The 20587-nt window shown below is 48.2% G+C and overlaps 1 protein-coding gene across 2 annotated transcripts; it reads right to left on the minus strand.

Moving 5' to 3' along the window:
* Positions 1–3081: 3081 nt before the first annotated feature.
* On the minus strand, positions 3082–13373 carry MYL2 (myosin light chain 2). Of its 2 annotated transcripts, XM_023203359.1 has the most exons (9): positions 13296–13373; positions 11298–11387; positions 10548–10549; positions 8445–8544; positions 7933–8008; positions 6406–6510; positions 5504–5582; positions 5355–5403; positions 3338–3436 (listed from the first exon to the last, which is right to left on the minus strand). In XM_023203359.1, the coding sequence occupies exons 1-9, from the start codon at positions 13371–13373 to the stop codon at positions 3338–3340; spliced, it is 678 nt and encodes a 225-aa protein (XP_023059127.1). The 2 variants fall into 2 exon arrangements, with proteins under 2 accessions (XP_023059132.1, XP_023059127.1); XM_023203364.2 differs by lacking the exons at positions 8445–8544; positions 10548–10549; positions 13296–13373 and adding an exon at positions 12719–12765 and having other exon boundaries at positions 3082–3436.
* Between the last annotated feature and the right edge of the window lie 7214 nt (positions 13374–20587).

The raw sequence follows: 20587 nt of genomic DNA on the forward strand, positions 1-20587 counted from the left end.
TCTGTGTGTCTCTGTGTGTCTCTGCGTGTCTCTGTGTGTCTCTGTGTCTCTGTGTGTCTCTGTGTGTCTCTGCGTGTCTGTCTCTGTGTGTCTGCACCTGTGTGTCTCTGTGTATCTGTGTGTCTCTGTGTGTCTCTGCGTGTGTGTCTCTGTGTGCATCTCTGTGTGTCTCTGTGTCTCTGTCTCTGTGTGTCTCTGCATGTCTGCACCTGCGTGTGACTCTATGTCTCTGTGTGTCTGTCTCTGTGTGTCTCTGTGTGTATTTATGTGTCTCTGTATCTCTTTGTATGTCTCTGTATGTCAGTTTGTGTCTCTGTGTGTCTCTGCGTGTCTGGATCTGTGTGCATCTCTGTATCTCTGTGTGTGTCTCTGTGTGTCTCTGTGTGTCCCTGTCCGTGTGTCTCTGCGTGTCTGTATCTGTGTGTGTCTCTGTGTCTGTGTGTGCATCTCTGTATGTCCCTGAGTCTCTGTCTCTGTGTGTTCCGTGTGTCTCTGCATGTCTGTTCCTGTTCTTGGGATTCTCTTTCTTCTTCTTCTTTTTTTTTTTTTGAGACAGAATTTGGCTCTGTCACCCAGGCTGGAGTGATCTCAGCTCAGTGAGTGGTGTGGTCTCAGCTCACTGTGTCTCTGTGTGCATCTCTGTATCTCTCTGTGTGTCTCTGCATGTCTCTGTCGCTGCGTGTGTCTGTCGTGGGTGAGCCTGTCACTGCAGAGCTGAGTGCAGAGTGTCTTGCCCAGAACCACGCACTGCCCTGGAGTGTCCTGAGTCCCGCCTTCTTGGTGCCAGACTGCATCTCTGACCACAGGAGCCCGGGTATGAGGCTCTCAGCCTGGACCGACTCTGGAGTGCAGGGAGGCTGTGAGGGGCAAGCGTCACCACAGGGTGTGGGTGTGGGGCGTCCTGGGTCATGGGGTGGGGCCGTGACTCCCCTGGGTTCCTGCCCACGCAGCCTGCTTTGAAACGGGCCCCAGGTCTCTGCAGCCAGGAGACAGTTTCGTTCATCCTGTCACTGGCTAGGCCCTGAGCTCCTGCCACGTGTGGCACTGTTGCCATTGTCAAGCCTTGAGGACTGGCCCTAACTGGCTCCTCTGGCCTCCTGGGCCCTCCTGCCTTCACTGTGACCCCAGCTCCACTCTCTCACCAAATTTCAGCTTGTTCCCATCATGTCATTGGCTTGGGCTGTGTTCTTAGGTTCTTGGGATTCTCTCTTTTTTCTTTCTTTTTTTTTTTTTTTGAGACAGAATCTCGCTCTGTCGCCTGGGCTGGAGTGCAGTGGCCGGATCTCAGCTCACTGCAAGCTCCGCCTCCCGGGTTTACGCCATTCTCCTGCCTCAGCCTCCCGAGTAGCTGGGACTACAGGCGCCCGCCACCTCGCCCGGCTAGTTTTTTGTATTTTTTAGTAGAGATGGGGTTTCACTGTGTTAGCCAGGATGGTCTCCATCTCCTGACCTCGTGATCCGCCCGTCTCGGCCTCCCAAAGTGCTGGATTACAGGTTTGAGCCATCGCGCCCGGCCTCTCTTTTTTCTTTTGAGACGGAGTTTGGCTCTGTCGCCCAGGCTGGAGTGATCTCAGCTCACTGCAACCTCCTCCTTCCAGGTTCAAGTGATTCTCTTGCCTCAGCCTACTGAGTAGCTGGGATTACAGGCATGTGCCACCATGCCCAGTTAATTTTTGCATTCTTGGTAGAGACGGGGTTTTGCCATTTTAGCCAAGCTGGTCTCGAGCTCCTGAACTCAAGCCACCCGCCCGACGCGACCTCCCAAAGTGCTGGGAGGGTTCTTGGAATTCTCTTGAAAACGTGAAGTGCCTGAAGTCCACTCCCTGCTGCTTCTCGGGTTTTCCTCCGGGGAATCTTCCCTCCCATCTCCAGGCCATATGGTTCAGGAGGGCTCTGATTTCAACCCCAGCACAGGGCTGATCAGTTGAACCAAGCCTGTCCATCCATCAGAGCACTGCCTTTGCCAGTCCATGGTGATTGGTTCAGGGGTCAGGTGCCCCAGAGGGATCCCACGAGGCCCTGTTCTGAGGTTTGTGTGGAGTTGGGAGAGAGAGGAGTATGCTCTTCTAGGATTGCTAAGGGGCTGGAAAGGGGGCAGGAACTGCTCTTAATTATTTTGCCACTGCTGAGAGCAGAGCAACATGACAGGAAACAGAGGCCTCCCCAGCCTCTGAGGGCACTGCCTGGGCTCCTGGATGCAACTGTGCCTGAAGCCCTTGGACTTCTTAGTTATTTGAACCTATTTCTTTTTCTTTTTGTTTTTTTCTTTTTCCTTTTCTAAGAGACAGAGTCTCACTCTGCCACCCAGGCTGGAGTGCAGTTCACTGCAGCCTCAACCTCCTGGGCTCAAGCGATCCTCCCACCTCAGCCTCCTGGGTAGCTGAGACCACAGGTGCACACCACTATGCCTGGCTATTTATTTTTTGTAGAGATTGGATCTCACTATGTTGCCTAGGCTGGTCTCAAACTTTTGGGCTCAAGTGATCCTCCTGCCTCAGCCTCTCAAAGTGCAGGCATCACAGGGATGAGCCACCACACCTGGCCCTATTTGTTTCTTACATTGGGAATCTTCCAGCCATAATAGACCTGAATGCTTCAACCATGACTGTGGTCACTCAAAATCAAGGGTCAACTCACATCCAGGCCTGGGCCCCAGACAGGGTCAGAAGTCAGTATCACTCCCCTGGTTTGCTAGGGAAGAAGTACAGACAACTTCTACTTTATCTGAAACTAGAAATCACTCTCTGAGGATTGGCAGGTGTGATTACTGTTGAAGGAGCTATGTTCCTACCATGTGTCAGGCCACTTCCTTCTTGTCACTGTCACTGGCAGGAGAGGCATTCCAATGGCATCCTAAGGGAAGGATGTCATGGAAGCAAGGCCCTCTAAATGCTTGAGCTCTTTGGAAGAGAGGGCTGTGGTCATCCAGGTAACATTCCAGTAAAACATGGTCCTTAATAGAAACAGTTTTGAGTGGCTGCAAAGGTCTACCTTAAATAAAGAGTCACCAAGATTCAATAATGACTGCAAGGCTGTCACTAGTTCATCTGCTTTTGCCTTCCTTACTCAAGGCACTATCTGTCAGAGGAATGTCATGACCAAATACACAACCTCCTGTTTATTGGAACACGGCCTCTGGATGCATTTCCATCTGTAGGATGTGCAGCCATGAGGTTATCTGTAGCCACCCAGGCTGCAAAGAAGATGGAGGTGGATAAATGGGGCAGCCACACAGCTAACAGACAAGGTGGGGACAGAGGCAGTACTCGGGGGAGAGAGATGAGGGCACGGACCACTCTGCAAAGACTGAGCCCAGGGCACAGCAGCTAGCCCCCTCCTAGTCCTTCTCTTCTCCGTGGGTGATGATGTGCACCAGGTTCTTGTAGTTCAAGTTGCCAGTCACGTCAGGGGGGAAGGCGGCGAACATCTGGTCAATCTGCAATGAGCCAGCAAGACATGCTGAGGATGAGGGGAGGGGAACTGAGACAGAGGGTGGGGGGTTGTGGGCGGGGCCTGAGTGGACGGGTAGCTGGGGTGGGGGATGGGAACATGGGCCACTCAGAGGGTCCCCCAGTGAAGGACTTCCCCAGCTGCTGCAGGGCCCCCTCACCCAAGGTCATGCCCTTTCTGGGGCAGCCCACAGCCAGCGGATGGGATTGGTGTGGGGGTATAAAGGTGCGGCCATCTCGCCCAACTTGGTGCCTCCCAGGAGAGCTAGCGAATGAGCTCCCGCCCTGGGGAATCAGTGGTGCTGATCTTTGGGCCTGAATCTTGGCTCAACTTCTTCCTTCATGCACTTTTCCTTCCTTGCCTTTCCCTGTTCTTCCCTGACCTCAAGGGCCCTCCCAAGTAAACATCATGCAGAGATGTCCCTGGAAACCCAGCCTTCCACCAGGATCACAAACTCAAGAGTTCCAAGGGGCCAGGCAGGTGATTTAAGGGAGCAGGATAGGTCCTGTGGCTAAATGGAGACACATGGCAATCTAAAAAGGTGACATGAAGGTGGCCACAGGAACCAGGGCGTCAGAAATCTAGATTTTTGTTTTTACACAAACTTTCCCCATTTAAAAAGCATTGGCTAGTTATTTTTTTAAAACTATACTGGCTATTCATAGCCAGCACTTGTATTGCCCTTGCCACAAGTTCACACTTTCCCCACATTAACGTGTCAAATCCTTGCAGTCTCCTATGAGGTAGCTTCTATTATCATTCCCACTTTACAGATGAGGAAATTGAGGTGCAGTGAGGTCAAGGAGCTTGTTCAAAGCCCACAGCAGGTGGAAGGTGAAGGCAGCCCTTTCAGCTGCTTGAATTTTTGGGGAGGGGAAATCTACGTAAAATTTTTAGTAAAATGTGGAACTTGATGGAGAGAGGCCTGTGAGGCTATGAGGGGGCATTTAAAATCAACTCATTAAGGTTCACTAATAAGGTTGACGGCACCATTGCTTGCTCATACAGAAGTTTTGGCAAATTAGCAAAAATGCCCCTTCTACCAAACTCACTACCGCATCTGCCAGGAAAAGGTTACTGAGTTAAAAAAAAATTATTACCAGACAGTTTACTGCCAGTTCTGGAAAGCTGTTGCAAGAAATACACAGTCTGATGACTGTGTATTTTCTAGATGTCAGTTTTATGAAACTGACATCTAGAAGAGTTGTTCAGTGCACAACTCACATGACAGTATGTGGCAGCCCTTCACGCCACAATAATTTCATGTTTTAAGCAGGTCTCTATGCATCGTGAGGAAGGCAGAACCTACAGTCACATAGACCTAGGTTTGAATCCAGGTCCTGGCATTTACTATTAGTTTTGTTATCTTATTTTATTTTATTTTTGAGATGGAGTCTTGCTCTCTTGCCCAGACTGGAGTGCAGTGGCGTGATCTCGGTTCACTGCAACCTCTGCCTCCCTGGTTCAAGCGATTCTCGTGCAGTGCCTCAGCCTCCTGAGTGACTGGGAATACAGGCGTCCACCACCATGCCCAGCTAATTTTTGTATTTTTAGTAGAGGCAGGGTTTCATCATGTTGGCCAGGCTGGTCTCAAACTCCTGGCCTCAAGTGATCCTCCTGCCTCGGCCTCCCGAAGTGCTGGGATTACAGGTGTGATTGTTGTTATTTTAGACAAGTGACTTTACTTCCCTGGGTCTCAGTTTGCCCATCTGTAAAATGGGAGTTATGCTAGTCCCTACCTCATAGGGTGGCAGAGAATGAAATGAGGCCAGGGCTCGGAAGACGATAGCTGGTTCCCTGTCAGTGTGGGGTCAGGGGTGCTTTAGACAAGAGGGTGAGATGGAGCCCCCCAGAGGGAGAACCCAGGAGCTGGGGTACAGGGAGTGCTTGAAGGACCCCATTACCTCGTCCTTGGAAAACCTCTCCGCCTGCGTGGTCAGCATGTCCCGAACACTGCAGAGAGAGGAAAGCAGGTGTTGGTGTCAGTTGTGCGTGTGTAGTGGGGCAGGGGGGCAAGCAGGGAACCCCCCTACTCCCCACAGACCCCACTCACTAATCAGCCTTCAACACCCCTTTGCCTTCAGGGTCAAACACTTTGAATGCGTTGAGTATGGTTTCCTCAGGGTCCGCTCCTGAAACGGAACACAGGGGTTACATGTACTGGGGGTGGCTGGGAACCACTGGCGCCCCAGGCAGCTGGGCCCAAGTTCCCTCGGAGATGAAGGGGCCAGAGCAAGGCTGCTTTGCATGGAGGAAAAATACCCTGCCTTCACCTGATCACTGAGCCTCTGTATTTTGAAAGAGAGGGCTGAGAACCCAAGGTCAAACATCATCTAGATTCGAAAGCCTGGGATTCGATCTTAACTCTGGCACTTGCTAGCTGTGTGGCCTCAGACAAGTGACTTTCTGTCTCTTAGTCTCAGTTCCCCATCTGTAAACTGAGGATAAGAATAGAGCATACCTCCTAGTTGCTATTAAGTGGGGTAATGCGTATAAAGTGGTTAGCATGAGGTCTGACTTAGGTTAAGTCCTGGAGCAATGTTAGTTGCTGTGTTTTGTTTTGTTTTGAGACAGAGTTTCACTTTGTTACCCAGGTTGGAGTGCAGTGGCACAATCTCGGCCCACTGCAACCTCCGCCATCCCGGTTCAAGGGATTCTCCTGCCTCAGCCTCCTGAGTACCTGGGACTACAGGTGTACACCACCATGCCCGCTAATTTTTTGTGTTTTTAGTAGAGATGGGGTTTCACCATGTTGGCCAGGCTGGTCTTGAACTCCTGACCTCAAGTGATCAACCCGCTTCGGCCTCTGAAAGTGCTGGGATTACAGGCAGCAGCCACTGCGCCCAGCCAAGTTGGTGTTTTCATTATTTTTTCCAGTGGTGCTTTATCTCTTAAAGTTAACCATCTTCTGCCAGCCCCCCAAAGAAACATAGAGACACACACACACGACCTTACCCTTAAGTTTCTCCCCAAACATTGTGAGGAACACAGTAAAGTTAATTGGACCCGGAGCCTCCTTGATCATTTCATCAATTTCTTCATTTTTCACGTTCACACGCCCTAGGGTAGGAAACACACACTCAGGGACTCGGAGCTGGGGGAGAAAGAGCCATTATGACACCGCCGTTGGCTCCTGGGATTCCACTTCAAGAAATCTAGTCTAGAAATAATCGGAGATGGGGTGGATGCAGGCAAAGATCTTATGTGAGAAGATGTTCTTTATAGTGTTATTTATAATAACCAAATGACGGGAAGAACCCTAACATCCGATGTGGGAAGGGGTTCATTATTTATTTATTTTTCTTTGAGACAGGGTCTGGCTCTGTCATCCAGGCTGGAGTGCAGTGGTACAATCTCGACTCACTGTAACCTCCGTCTCCCAGGTTCAAGTGATTTTCGTGCCTCAGCCTCCCAAGTAGCTGGGATTGCAGGTGCACGCCACCGTGCCTGGCTAATTTTTGTAGTTTTTTGGAGAGACAGGGTTTTGTCATGTTGCCCAGGCAGGTCTCGAAGTGCTGGGCTCAAGTGATCTTCCAGCCTCCGCCTCCCAAAGTGCTGGGATTACAGGTGTGAGCCACCATGCTGGCCAGTTTGTTATATTTAAAATAGTGTCTTCAGAACCTGGAACATTTGATGCAGATATTTTCATTTTTCACTCAAATGGGAAAGGCTCGTATTGTAAATTAGCCCTTCACAGTTGGAGGCAGGAGAGACAGATCAGGATCACGTGAGGGAATTTTTTCAAGTTAAACCTGCTGTAACCCACAGCCTTAGAGGTTCTGATTTACCTGCTCTAGTCCTGCCACAAGCCTACCTTTGTGCAAATAAGAAAAATCTGTCACTTTTTAAACCAATGTATGTTTTAAGTATAAAAAGCTACACTCACTACAAATGTGAATAGCTCCCTGTAGAATTGTGCAGTGCACTGTCTGCACAGCTGTGTATGGTTGCCCTGAGTTTTAAGGTCAGGAGTAAGTGGTGGTGGTGGGTAGCAGATTAGACATGTATATTTTGAAGAAACTCCATGTACTCGTGCTCACACTGTTGAGCTGATACATTTAGAAGATGAATTCAAAAGAGAATGAGTCCAATAATTTAAAAAACTAAAACCCAAACCTAACAGACACGTCTAGAAAGACTTAGAGGAAAGAGACTGAAATGTTCACAGTGGAATATGACCTTCTGGGTGATGTCATTTTCTCCTTTATACTGTTCTGCATTTTCCCCCATTTTCTGTTGTGAGCTGACATTGCATTCAAAATCACACAAAAAAGTTATTTCAAGAGAAAAAAGATATCTGAAGACACTCAAAGACGAAACATTTCTTTCCCATCCCCTGAAATTTGTCTTAAAGAGCAGTTGTGGTGGAGTTGTTTCTTTGGGAAATGACACCATCTTGGGCTTTTCTGATGGTCCCACCTCGTGCTCCTCATAGATGTGAGATAAAGAGACCCTCCCGCAGGACTAGAGGGGGCGACATACCAAGGGCAGCAAAGGTGTCTCTCAGATCGTTCTTGTCGATGAAGCCATCCCTGTTCTGGTCCATGATAGTGAAGGCCTGTGGAAGGGAAGTGATTGGCAGCTCAGCCTGGGAGAAACTGGCAGAGCTGACCAAGAGGTTGGGCCAAAGACTTGGCAGGAGTGGATTCTGGGATCTTCAAAGATCATTGCAGGACCTCAGATCAAAAGTCAACAATTGAAGATAATCCAACAATTTCTTCAAAATGTTAGGCCTCGTGTTATCATATGACCCAGACATTCCACTGCTAGATATATACCCAAGAGAATTGAAAACATGTCCACATAAAAGCCTGTACACAAGGCTGGGCATGGTGGCTCATGCCTGTAATCCCAGCACTTTGGGAGGCCTAGGCTGGTGGGTCACTTGAGGTCGGGAGTTCAAGACCAGCCTGGCCAACATGGTGAAACCCCATCTCTATGAAAAATAGAAAAATTAGCCAGGCATGGTGGCACATGCCTGTAATCCTAGCTACTCGGGAGGCTGAGGCAGGAGAATTGCTTGAACCCGGGAGGCGGAGCTTGCAGTGAGCTGAGATCATGCCACTGAACTCCAACCTGGATGACAGAGCAAGACTCCATCTTGGAAAACAAAAACAAAAACAACCTGAACACAAATGTGTATAACAGCATTGTTCACAGTAGCCCAAAACTGAAAACAACCTACATGTCCATCAGCTGATGAATGGATAAACCAAATGTGGCCTGTCCATACAATGGAATATTATTCAGCCATAAAAAGGAAGGAAATTCCTACAAAGATTACAGCATGGATGAGCCTTAAAACATATGTGAAAGAAGTCTGACACAAATACCATGTATTGTATGATTCAATTTCTATGAAATGTCCAGAACAGGAAATTCATGCAGACAGAAAATGGATTAGCGGTTGCCAGGGGCTGGTGGGAGAGGGAGGAGCAGGAAGTGACTGCTAATGGGTATGGGGTTTCTTTCTGGGGTGATGGAAATATTCTGAAAGTAGATAGTGGTGATGGTTGCACAACTTTGTGAGTATACTACAAACCACAAAACAGCACACTTAAAAGATGAATTTTATGGTATGCAAATTATATCTCTATAAAGCTATTTATGAGAAAGAGTCTTGCTATGTCGCCCAGGCTGCAGTGCAATCTGGTGCGATCTCGTCTCACTGCAACCTCCACCTCCCGGGTTCAAGCGATTCTCCTGCCTCAGCCACCCGAGTAACTGGGACTATAGACATGCACCACCAATGCCCAGCTTATTTTTGTTTAGTAGAGTCAGGGTTTCACCATGTTGGCCAGGCTGGTCTCAAACTCCTGATCTCAAGTGATCTGCCCACCTTGGCCTCCCAAAGTGCTGGGATTACATGTGTGAGCCACTGTGCCTGGCCCATGATTCCTCATTTGTGAAATACTTGGGCATTTATAAAGTTCTGAGAACCTCCCTGGCTGCCAGCTGACACAGATTACTGGTCCCATTTTACAGACAGGGCAGGCTAGGGAGTGGGGAGGCCGGATGAGACACCAGTTTTTAGCTTTTTTAAAAAATAATAGCTTTAGGCCAGGTGCAGTGGCTCATGCCTGTAATCCCAGCACTTTGGAGGCCGAGGCAGAAGGATCACTTGAGGCTGGGAGTTTGAGACCAGCCTGGCTAACACAGTGAAACCCTGTCTCTAGTAAAAATACAAAAAAATTAGCCAGGCATGATGGTGAGTACCTGTAATCCCATTTACTCAGACAAACAAACAAACAAACAAAACCAAATGGGGAATCCTGGCTACGTGTTTTGAGCTCTTTGCATCCCCTGCCCACACTCCCCGCAGCTGATTCCGGAGGTTGGGAAAAGAGGCGGGTGTAGCTTTCTCCCTGGAAGGTGACTATCTCAAGTTCAGATATGACACTTGTCTCAGGAATTTCTCTTTCCCTATGGGACACAGCATTCCTGCAATCTGAATGTTAGTGAGGACAAAAGGTACAACTGTTCATTTCCTGTTTGGAAGCCCCAAATGGTTTCCCCTTTGATATAAAGCACGCTAGGGCAGGGTGTAGTGGCTCACGCCTGTAATCCCAGCACTTTGGGAGGTCAAGGCAGGAGAATTGCTTGAGCCCAGGAGTTTGAGACCAGCCTGGGCAACACAGGGGGACTCAATCTTTACAAAAATCACAAAAATTAACTGGGCATGGTGATGTATACCTGTGGTCCCAGCTACTCAGGAGGCTGAGGTGGGAGGATTGATTAATCTGGGAGGTTGAAGCTGCAGGGAGCCATGGTTGTGCCACTGCACTCCAGGCTGGGTGACAGAGCCAGACTCTGTCACACACACACACAAAATCAGACTGGTCTCTTTAGCATCATTTTAGCATAGTTCCCTCTGGACAGCCAGGTAGTAATGTGGATGAGTCAGTGTGAGGCCTCACGACTGCTGGAAAACGAATTCCGAGCCTGTCCTTCCAAGCCTGTGTGCAGTTTGGTCTAATTGGTATTTGGGTTCTCTTCATAAGGTCCATTGCCATCGAATGCGATGGGGTTTCAAACGGGGCTAGTGGTTAATAATCAAAGACTGTAACATTTCAAACCCAGAAGATACTGCTTTTTACCTCTCAGACTGGCAAAAAAAATTGTGACTATTAATACCCAGCGTTGACGGAAATGTGGGGAAAGGCACTCTCTTCTTGAGGCTGCTGGACATAGGAATTAGTGCTGTGATTTTGGGGGGGAATTCGGACCAGCACTTCTGCCTGTTTTTCGTTCTTTTGTTGTTGTTGTTTTAAGTTCCTTTGACCCAGCAGTTCTGCTTTTAGGACTTTACTCCCAAGAAGTAACCAGAGATACAAGCAAAGAGGTGTTATTTATAATAGTAAAACATTATAAGCAAATGTCATATTTAACCATAGGAAAATGGTTTACATACATGATAGGAAATGTTAATGGTGAATTTCTCAAAGGAAAAAAATGCAGGTAGTAATCAGTGGGCACAGAAGATTATAATTTTGTTTAATACACATATACATAGATAATAAAAATGGCTTGAAGGGTATATACCAAAATGCGAACTGATTATCTCTGGGTAATAGAATTGTAGGTAGTTTTTATTTCCTTTTTTGTGCTTTTCTGAAAAATTTTCTGACATTTTTCAATGAGGAATATATTTTACTTTGATAATCAGCGAAGTTATTAAAAACAGTTTCTTTTTAAAAATTTACACATCCATTCAGGCTGAATTTGGGATTGTTTGGAGGACAGAGGCATCTAATGAAAAGTCCCTGCTGGGAATATGGAACAAAAGAAAGGTTCTCCCTCACGGGTGGGATTTCCTTCCATGTGGATGATTCAACAGCTGCACCCACCTCCTTAAATTCCTGGATTTGGGTCTGTTCGAACATGGAGAACACGTTGGAGTTGGCGCCCTCGGCTCTCTTCTTTGCTTTCTTAGGTGCCTGGGGGAAAAAAGCATCGATTAAAAGAGTGAGAGGCTGGGAGTCAAAAAACTAGGTCAGGCTCCTTCTCTGGGTGAGTTCATCTCTGTTGCAGGGCTCAGCTGCCCATCTGTGAAATGCGGGTACAGTGTCCACACTCAGGTCTCAAAACAGTGATGCTGGAGGGAGCAAAGGACACGACATAAAGTTTCTCCAGAGCCCTGGTCCCAGGGGATCATAAGCGTTTGTGCATCTTGTAGTGGCTCCTTCATTAACTAGGAGAAGCCACAGGTGTGTCCCTGGGGATGGAGGCCACACCTACAGATCGTCCCTGCAGGATCCAGCCGCTTTTGTTCCGATGCATTTCACAAAAAGCTCAGTAATGCACAGAAGGAGAATTGATTGGAGGGAAAGAAAAGTCAGGCTCACTAAGCCATGATGAATGCCAAGATGGAATGAAACTTCAAGGTGTTAAAACCCAACTGCGCCCCACACCCCACAATTTTCCCTTAATCCAAACAGCAGCAAAACCTCCTCTCTGAATGCCCTGTCCTTGCACCACGTCAACAGGGCAGAGAAGAGCGAGTTGACCTTTCTTCCCCACCCCCCTTCTCTCTGACTTTCAATAACAGCAAATGCTTCAATACTCTACGTATGTATTATTATTTAATTCTCATAACCGCTCTGTCAAGTGGATACTATTATTATCATCCCCATTTTACAGGGGAGGCAACTGAGGCTCAGAGAGGCTGGGTCACTTGCCCAAGATCACACAGCCACACGCACACAAAAGGCAGAGCCGGAGTTGAACTTGGGTATTGAACTTGGAGAGTTGAACTTGGGCATTCTGACTCCAGAGCTCCTGGCCCTAAGCACTCTCCGTCCTGCGCTGACCCTGATTTGGGAGCTGCCCACTTCAGGAGGGGGACACGCAACCCAACAGCACAGGAAGAAAGGTTTTAAATTTGCAAGTTCAAAAGGTGAAAACAAAAACATTCTTTTTCCCAGCTGCCTGAACAAGAGAAAAGAATTACAATTTGATCCTTAAAAGCGTTCAATCCCATTTTGCAAGCCCTGGGAGTTATTGATTCCTTGAGAGGTCAGTAGACAAGCCATAAAAAAGCCAACTCTCTTATTTTGTGTTTGTGAGTCCCCGGGAGCTGCTGTTATTTGTGGCCTATCGGGGCATTGATTGGGGTTCCTCTGTGCGCGCGCAGTCAGCGGGCTTTTTCCACAAGGGGCTGGAGGCTTTGAGAGCCGCCTTCCTGCGCCTCCGCCGTGGTCCCTTGCTTGTAGTAGCTTCCCCTCCTCGCCCACCCGGCATCATCACCTCCTGGAGCCCTTGTACTCACCATGGTGGAAGGGACCCAGCACTGCCTCCCGAGAAGAATTCCACACTCCGCCCAGCTCTCCGCAGCCCGGGAACAATAAATACTTCCTCCCCATGTTTAAAAATAACCCCATGACCGCTTTTGGCAGTCATAGGTGAGACGGGCACCACCTAAGGCCCCCCCCCCTCCCCACCCCATGCCGTTCTTCTGAAGTAAGGGTGGCTCACTCGCCACTGGGTGACACGTGAGCCCCCAAAAAGGCATTCAAGGTTAAAGAGGCAGTAGCTGGGTCATGGTCACGGGGAGAGATGCTGCGCGCTCTGCAGTACTTGGGCCGGGGACACTTGTGCTTGTCAATTTTGAGAAAGAAAATGGCAGGGAGAGGAAACTGCTAAAATGCTCTGTTTTATCAGCCCAGGCTGGCCTCAGGGCCTTTGCACCTGTGTGCCTTCTACCTGGAATGCCTTTCCGTCAGTCATTGCACGGCTCCTTCCTTCACCTCCTTCATTGCATCTTTGCTCAGATGTCATCTCCTGAGTGAAGCCTCCCCACCCACCCTATTTAAAATAACCATGAAGGCTGGCACTGTGGCTCATGCCTGAAATCCCAGCACTGTGGGAGGCTGAGGCGGGAGGATCGCTTGAGCCCAGGAGTTTGAGAGCAGCCTGGGTAACATAGGGAGATGCCTGTCTCTACAAAAACAAACTAACAAAAACCCACAAAAACAAAACAAACAAACAAACAAAAAACAATTAGCTGCGCATGGTGGTGCATGCCTATAGTCTCAGCTATTCAGGAGGCTGGGACAGGAGGATCACTTGAGTCCAGGAGGTTGAGGCTGTGGTGAGCCACAATCACACCACTGCACTCCAGCCTGGGTTACAGAGCAAGACCCTGTCTCAAAACAAATAACACAGCCATGCACCTGCTGCCCTCAGATCTCCCTTCTCGACTTTGTTTCTCTGCACAGCGTGAGGCGGTCCTGAACACTGCCTGCAGTGCACTCACTCATTTTGTTCGGTGCCTGTGGAGCGTCAGCTCAGAGGGCAGGGATCACTTCAGTTTCCCTCACCACTGACTGTCTCCCCAGCTCCCAGCATGTGACGACGCGCACAGCAGCAGCTCAAAAATGAGTTTTTGTTGACTGAAGAAATGACAAATCTCATTGACTGAGCGCTGGCACGTGCCGGACACCATGTGCTCATGGCTCCCACACACAATTTTCCAGCCACCCTAGAGGGTGGAGACCACCTCATCATCCGTGCCCCCATTTTACTAATGAGGAAACAAAAGCTCAGAGAGGCAAAGTGAGCTGCTCAGGGTCACACAGTGATGGAGCTGGGCATGGACCCCTTTGGAGGCCCCTTTGTCTCCAGAGTCCAGGCTCTTTGAGGGCCTTGAAAACAGCAGCTGCTCTCAGAATGCAAGGTGTTGTTATATAATACTTTTACTCAAGACAGCTTTCCTGCTGGGTGCAGTGGCTTATACCTGAAATGCCAGCACTTTGAGAGGCTGAGGCGGGTGAATCACTTGAGTCAGGAGTTCAAGACCACCCTGGCCAACATGATGAAACCTGTCTCTACTAAAAATACAAAAATTAGCCAGATGTGGTGGTGTGGGCCTGTAGTCCCAGCTACTCAGGAGACTGAGGCAGAAGAATCTCTTGAAGCTGAGAGGCAGAGGTTGCAGTGAGCCGAGATCGTACCATTGCACTCCAGGCCTCCAGCCTGTCTCAAAAAAAAGAAAAAAAACCAAAAAAGATGGGCATGGTGGCTCAGACCTATAATCCTAGCACTTTGGGAGGCCAAGGCGGGTGGATTACCTGAGGTCAGGAGTTCAGGACCAGTCTGGCCAACATGACAAAACCCCGTCTCTACTAAAAATACAAAAATTAGCTGGGCGTGGTGGTGCTTGCCTGTAATTCCAGTTACTTGGAAGGCTGAGGGAGGAGGATTGCTTGAACCCAGGAGGCGGAGGTTGCAGTGAGCCAAGATCGCACCATTGCACTCCAGCCTGGGCGACAGAGCGAGACTCCATCTCAAATATAAGAACAAAAAAACCCCCAAACCAAACCAAAACAACAAAAGATGGCCATCCTCCTATGCCCTTAAAGACAGCCTTGGGATTCAGGGAGCAAGAACTCGGGGCTTGGAATCATTGTGGTTATTTAGTGGCCGTGGGTGGCAGGACTGAGTGCCAGAGGTCACACCTCTAAGAAGGAGAATGTCCCTCTGCCCTCCCAGTGGTGTGGGCACAGGGCTGATGGCTGAACCAGCATTCTTTCCCCTTAATGGAGCCCAGCTCAAAGCAACACATTTCCCGTCCTTGAGGTGCATAAGTGTGAGGGGAAGATGGACAAAGAGAAAGTAAACAAATGCACAACCCAGACAGTTCCAGGCAGTGACGGATCTCACGCAGGGATGAGACAGAGGCATGGCAGTGGCCAGGTGAGAGCCGCAGACGGGGACGGAGGTGCGCTCCTCCAAGCAGAGTCTGCAAAGGGGGCTCCAGGCAGCAGGGACAGCATGTGCCTCAAGGCAGGGAGAATCTGGAGGCTTTGAGGAACAGAAGTCCCCTTGGGGCTGGAGTTTTCCAGAACATAAAAAAAAAAAAAAAAAAATCAGTTTTCTTATTAGGTTTTCCGGAGGGTAAAAGGAGGTGACACCTGGTAAATGGTAGCTATCACTCACTCCCCTTCTCAGGTGGAAAAATAATCTCAATTTTGGGGCACACAAACCCAAGGACCATTTACGGCTGTGACAAAAAAAAGGTGTGGGTTTTTTTTCTTCTCTGCAGTCATACATGGGTTAGAATTACCCAGGAAACTCTTCTAACAGAGTCTTTAATAACAAAAGATGTGTTCATGTGTGTGTGTAGGCACATGCGTGCACAGACAAAAACATGTCTGCACATGCATAGAGGCACACAGACACGTGCACGCACACGCATCCACATATGTACGGCGCACACATCAAGAGGAGCTTTTCTGTCCAAGGTTCTCTGACAACACCGGAATAAATGTTTCCCTAGCTAATAGCACACCATGGATTTTCGTTAAAACCCTGTGCGAGCAGTCAGTAGCTCTAACTGGCCAAGTGAAAAGGTTGTTGCAGCCACAGAAGATGTGGAGAGTGTATGATGGGGGTGAGAAGCCCTGGGGTGGGGATTAGGATGGGCTGGGCCCCCAGAGGCTAGTGGGGGGTGTGTGTTCCTGAGGGACGCCTGTACAGCCAGGCCTCCAAAAGGGGTACTAGGGGAATAATTCTGGCTGGATAGCAAGAGGGGTTGTCAAACAGGGCACTCACCCTCTCGGGCCTCAGTTTCCTCACCTGGAAAATGGAGATCACACACCCCCATGAGGCTGCTGGGAGGATTAAGTGAGATTGTGTCTAGGGATTCTGGGAACGTGGCAGCCTGAATGGGGCATGGAACCTCGTGGCTGCTGGGACGTGGAACCCATGGGCTGTGGATTAGGCCTTGGGGTCTGTTGAGAGAGCCAGAGATCCAAAGTCTCTCTCACCAATGGGTTGTGTTGCCCCGGGGAGCCCACAAGACCAGGGACAAGGCCCTGGGATTGGAGAATCCAGGGAGGACTTGGGTGTTGGTTCTGCGTAGACTTCAGGGATTCCTTTCAGCATCAGCCTCAAGACCGCAGGGGCTGGGGAGGGAGCCAGTGGGCGGCTGGGGCTGCTGTGCCCTCGAGGCTGGGTGGTGGAGGCCTCTTGCTGTGAAGCACAGGCCCACAGGACCTGAGACCCCTGCCTTTTTGCTATCTGTGGGATTCCTACAGCTAATAAGTTTCCAGCAACCAGACCTAAGTCCCACTGAATAGAAAAATAACTGCTCACTTGAGGTGTCAGAAGCCAGAGAGAAGCACAGTGGGCCGATCCATCAGAATAGCAACTTCTAGAAGAATCAGAAACCCAAGTGTATTTGTTTCTTATTGCTGCTATAAAAATATTGCCTATTTGGTGACTTAAAACAGACAGGGTCTCACCCTGTTGCCCAGGCTGGAGTGCAATGACACTATCATAGCTCACTGCAGCCTTAAACTCCTAGGCTCAAGTGATCCTCCTCACTTGTCCTCCCGAGTAGCTGGGATTATAGTCATGCACCACCACGCTCGGCTAATTAAAAAGGTTTTTTTGGGAGAGACGGGGTCACATTATGTTGCCCAGGCTGGTCTTGAACTCCTGAGCTCAAGCCATCCTCCTGCCTCGGCCTGCCAAGGTGCTGGGATTACAGGCTCAAGCCACTACACCTGGCAACACATTTAATATCTTGCAGTCACAAATAGGACTGTGTTCCTTCTGAAGCCTCCTGGGGAGAACCCAATTTTTGCCTTTTCCACCTCGGAGGATTCAGAGGTTGGAGCGATGTGGACCACGAAGTAGGGAATGAGGCACCAACATTCGTTGTGGACCACGAGGTCCCCACATTCCTTGGTTCATGGTCCACATCACTCCAACCTCTGAATCCAACCTCTCTGACTCCTCCGCTTTCATCTTTTTATTTTTGGTAGGGAGGGTGTGGACAGGGTCTCACTCTGTCACCTAGACTAGAGTTCAGTGGCACGATCTCGGCTCACTGCAACCTCCGCCTTCTGGGTTCAAGCGATTCTCCTGCCTCAGCCTCCCAAGTAGCAGGGATTATGGGCACCCGCCACTATGCCCGGCTAATTTTTGTATTTTTTTGGTAGAAATGGGGTTTCACCATGTTGGCCAGGCTGGTCTTGAGCTCCTGAGCTCAAGTGATCTGTCTGCCTCAGCCTCCCAAAGTGCTGGGATTATAGGCGTGAGCCACCGCGCCTGGCCCCATTGACAATTTTAAAAGAAGAGATGAAGAGAGGGAAATTATGTGAGTATTCTTCATAGGTACACGCTGCTTTTAAGTAAGAATGATTTTAACCCCAAATCGAAGAACATGAATTTACATATAGATATTTATTCGAGCCCCACTATGTGCCAGGCGTGATGTACATCAGTAAAGCTTCATGCAAAGTAAGGGGAGATATATATATATATATTAAGCTTAAATTCAAGAAAAGTGGAAATTTATGTTCAACTGTATTATGGTACGAAGTCTTCATTTTCGAAAATAGAGCAGTGTATTAATGTCATTATTTTTTAAAGCCCAAGTACTGTTTTGCTCCAAAAAATAAAAATAAAAACAAACCAACAAAAAAACCTTAATTCAAGTGAAATCCAAAATGACTTCCTAGAGCTTTAAGACCTGATTTTCAAACTAAAAATGAAGTGAATGAATTGCAGGAAAGGTTAGTTTTGTTGCAATTTAAATAGTGGCCTAGAAGATGATATCTTGGGAATATCATGAAGCAAAATAACAAAGAAATGCAAATAAAAAACATTCCAGAAACAGAAGCCAAAAGTGAGCAAGTAATACAAGAAAATGTTCTTCAGCACAAAAGAGAACAAAATCTGTGGGATGAAAGAACTCCCAAACTCCAAGCTGGAAGGATAAGGAAAAACACACACGAAGGTGCACCCCGGCAAGATTCACAAACTCCAAGGATTAAGAGAATACTTGGCCTACTTCTGAGCAGAAAGAACATAACTCTAGTGGAAAAATCAGGCTGGTGTCGTACTTCTTGGTAACACTGACAAAAAGGAAACAGAGAACAGAGGGCTCGGACACACAGACCCTAAGCCTGACAAGATATTGATCATCTGCCAGATTGAGGACTAGGGGAATATTTAGTTTTGATTGGCCTGACGTGGTAGCTCAGGGCTTTGTGATCGGAGTAGCCAAGGTTTGCATCCAGGCCAGCAATGTGACTTTAGATAAACTTCTTCTCTCTGAGTCTCAGTTTCCTCCTCTGTAAAGTGTGATTATAATAGTACTCACCTCCTAGGGCTGTTATGAGGATTAAATCAGAGTGTGCATTAAGACACATTTGATCTCTGTGGCTCACACCTGTAATCCCAACACTGTGGGAGACTGAGGCGAGTGGATCACTTGAGCCCAGGAGTTGGAGACCAGGCTGGGCAACATGGTGAAATCCTGTCTCTACAAAAAAAATACAAAGGTTATCTGGGTGTGGTGGTGCACACCTGTATTCCCAGCTACTCGAGAGGCTGAAGTGGGAGAATCACTTGAGCTAGGGAGGTTGAGGCTGTAGTCAGCTGTGTTCACTCCATTGCATTCCAGCCTGGGTGACGGAGCTAGATAGACCCTGTCTCAAAAAAAAAAAAAATGTATGAATAAACAGGTAAAAAATGAATCTGAGCTGTGAGAAGTCAGGATAGAGAAGGGTAGTGATGAGGAGGGAACATTAGGAATGGGATTGCCAAGTTTAACCAAAACAAAAAAAAATTATAGAACATCCATTGAGAGCAGAACTTATGATAAGTGATTAGGGGACATCTTGGGAGAACTGGGAATGTCGTGGATCCTGATCTGGGTGTGTCATGGGCTGCACATTTATGATCTGTGCACTTGTCTCTGTGCATGCTACACGCCACGCCCATAAAATTACATTAATATAATGAGAGCAAGCACATTCTTACTATAAAATAGCTGAACATGTTACAGAAGATATTGACTAAAACGTCCGCTTCCTATGATGACAACCAGAGCCTCTCTAAGAGGAACAGGGTTTGCAGTTTCCTGTGAAGCCTTTCAGATGCTACCTTTTATTCTTTGCTTTTAAAATTGAGATCGCAAAGTGCATGTGTCTTAAGTGTCCAGTGAGATGAGTTTCTACACAGGCGCACACTGTGTAACCACCAGCCGGGCCAGGACGCAGAACATTCCAGTCCCAGAGCTTTTCCTAGTGTCCCTTCCCAGCCAATCCTCCTGAAAGTCAGCACCTCTTGGCCTCTAGCCCCGTAGATTAGTTTTGCCATTTCAGAACTTCAGCAGATTCCTTCCAGACATTTTAAAAATAAAGATTGTATTTAAGAATTTATATTAAAAGTGGCAGAGTTCTCCTCTCCCCTGGCCAATTTCCCTGATGTTAACAAATGTTACGTGACCCTAATACATCGGTTACAAGAAGGAAACTGATATTGATGCATTACTATTGACCAAACTCCTGGCTTGATTTGGATTTCACCAGGCTTTCCACTATCCTTTTGCTGTTCCAAGATCTAATCCAGCATATCACATTGCATTTAGGTTTCCCAACTCTCTGTCTCTCTCTTTCTCTCTGACACACACACACACACACACACAGACATGCACACACAAATATATACTTTTTTCACAATAATGATGTCATACCATGCAAACAGAGATACACATTTTCACGTTAATGGTATCATAACTCATACACGTGCACATACCCGCCCCAGCCACCTGAATTTTCCCACTCTATGGTGGCCTTGGAGACCTCCTTTGCAGTCCCTACCTCACTGATGGAGGCTGGCGTGGCCTCCCCTCAAGCTGAGCCAGGCCGTGCAACTGGCACATTTAATACATGCCCAGAGCACCAGAGGTGCCAGTGACAACAAAAACCCGACAAACTTTTTTGGGAGAAAGGATATACATATATATATACACACTTTTTTTTTTTTTTTTTTTTTTTGATAGAGTCTCGCTTTGTCGCCCAGGCGAGAGTGCAGTGGTGTGATCTCAGCTCACTACAACCTCCACCTCCCAGGTTCAAGTTATTCTCGTGCCTCAGCCTCCTGAGTAGCTCTGATTACAGGCGTGCGCTACCAGGCCCGGCTAATTGGTGTACTTTTAGTAGAGATGGGGTTTCACCATGTTGGCCAGGCTGGTCTCGAACCCCTGACATCAGGTGATCCACTGGCCTCAGCCTCCCAAAGTGCTGGGATTACAGGCGTGAGCCACCATGCCCGGCCAATTAATTTTTTTTAAGTCAAAATAGCCACCATGGGGAAAAATCCGAACATGGAAGGATGCTCT

The sequence above is a fragment of the Piliocolobus tephrosceles genome, chromosome 10 (assembly GCF_002776525.5).
Source record: "Piliocolobus tephrosceles isolate RC106 chromosome 10, ASM277652v3, whole genome shotgun sequence".
NCBI classification, from domain to species: domain Eukaryota; kingdom Metazoa; phylum Chordata; class Mammalia; order Primates; family Cercopithecidae; genus Piliocolobus; species Piliocolobus tephrosceles.

Coding starts and splice junctions, on each gene's coding strand:
- MYL2 (XM_023203359.1), bottom strand. CDS start 13,373: ATGTTACCCAGGCTGCTCTCAAACTCCTGGGCTCAAGCGATCCTCCCG. Junction 11,388..13,295: donor CCACAGTGCTGGGATTTCAG/GCATGAGCCACA, acceptor TTTTTCCCCCAG/GCACCTAAGAAAGCAAAGAA. Junction 5,583..6,405: donor GTTTGGGGAGAAACTTAAGG/GTAAGGTCGTGT, acceptor GTTCCGTTTCAG/GAGCGGACCCTGAGGAAACC.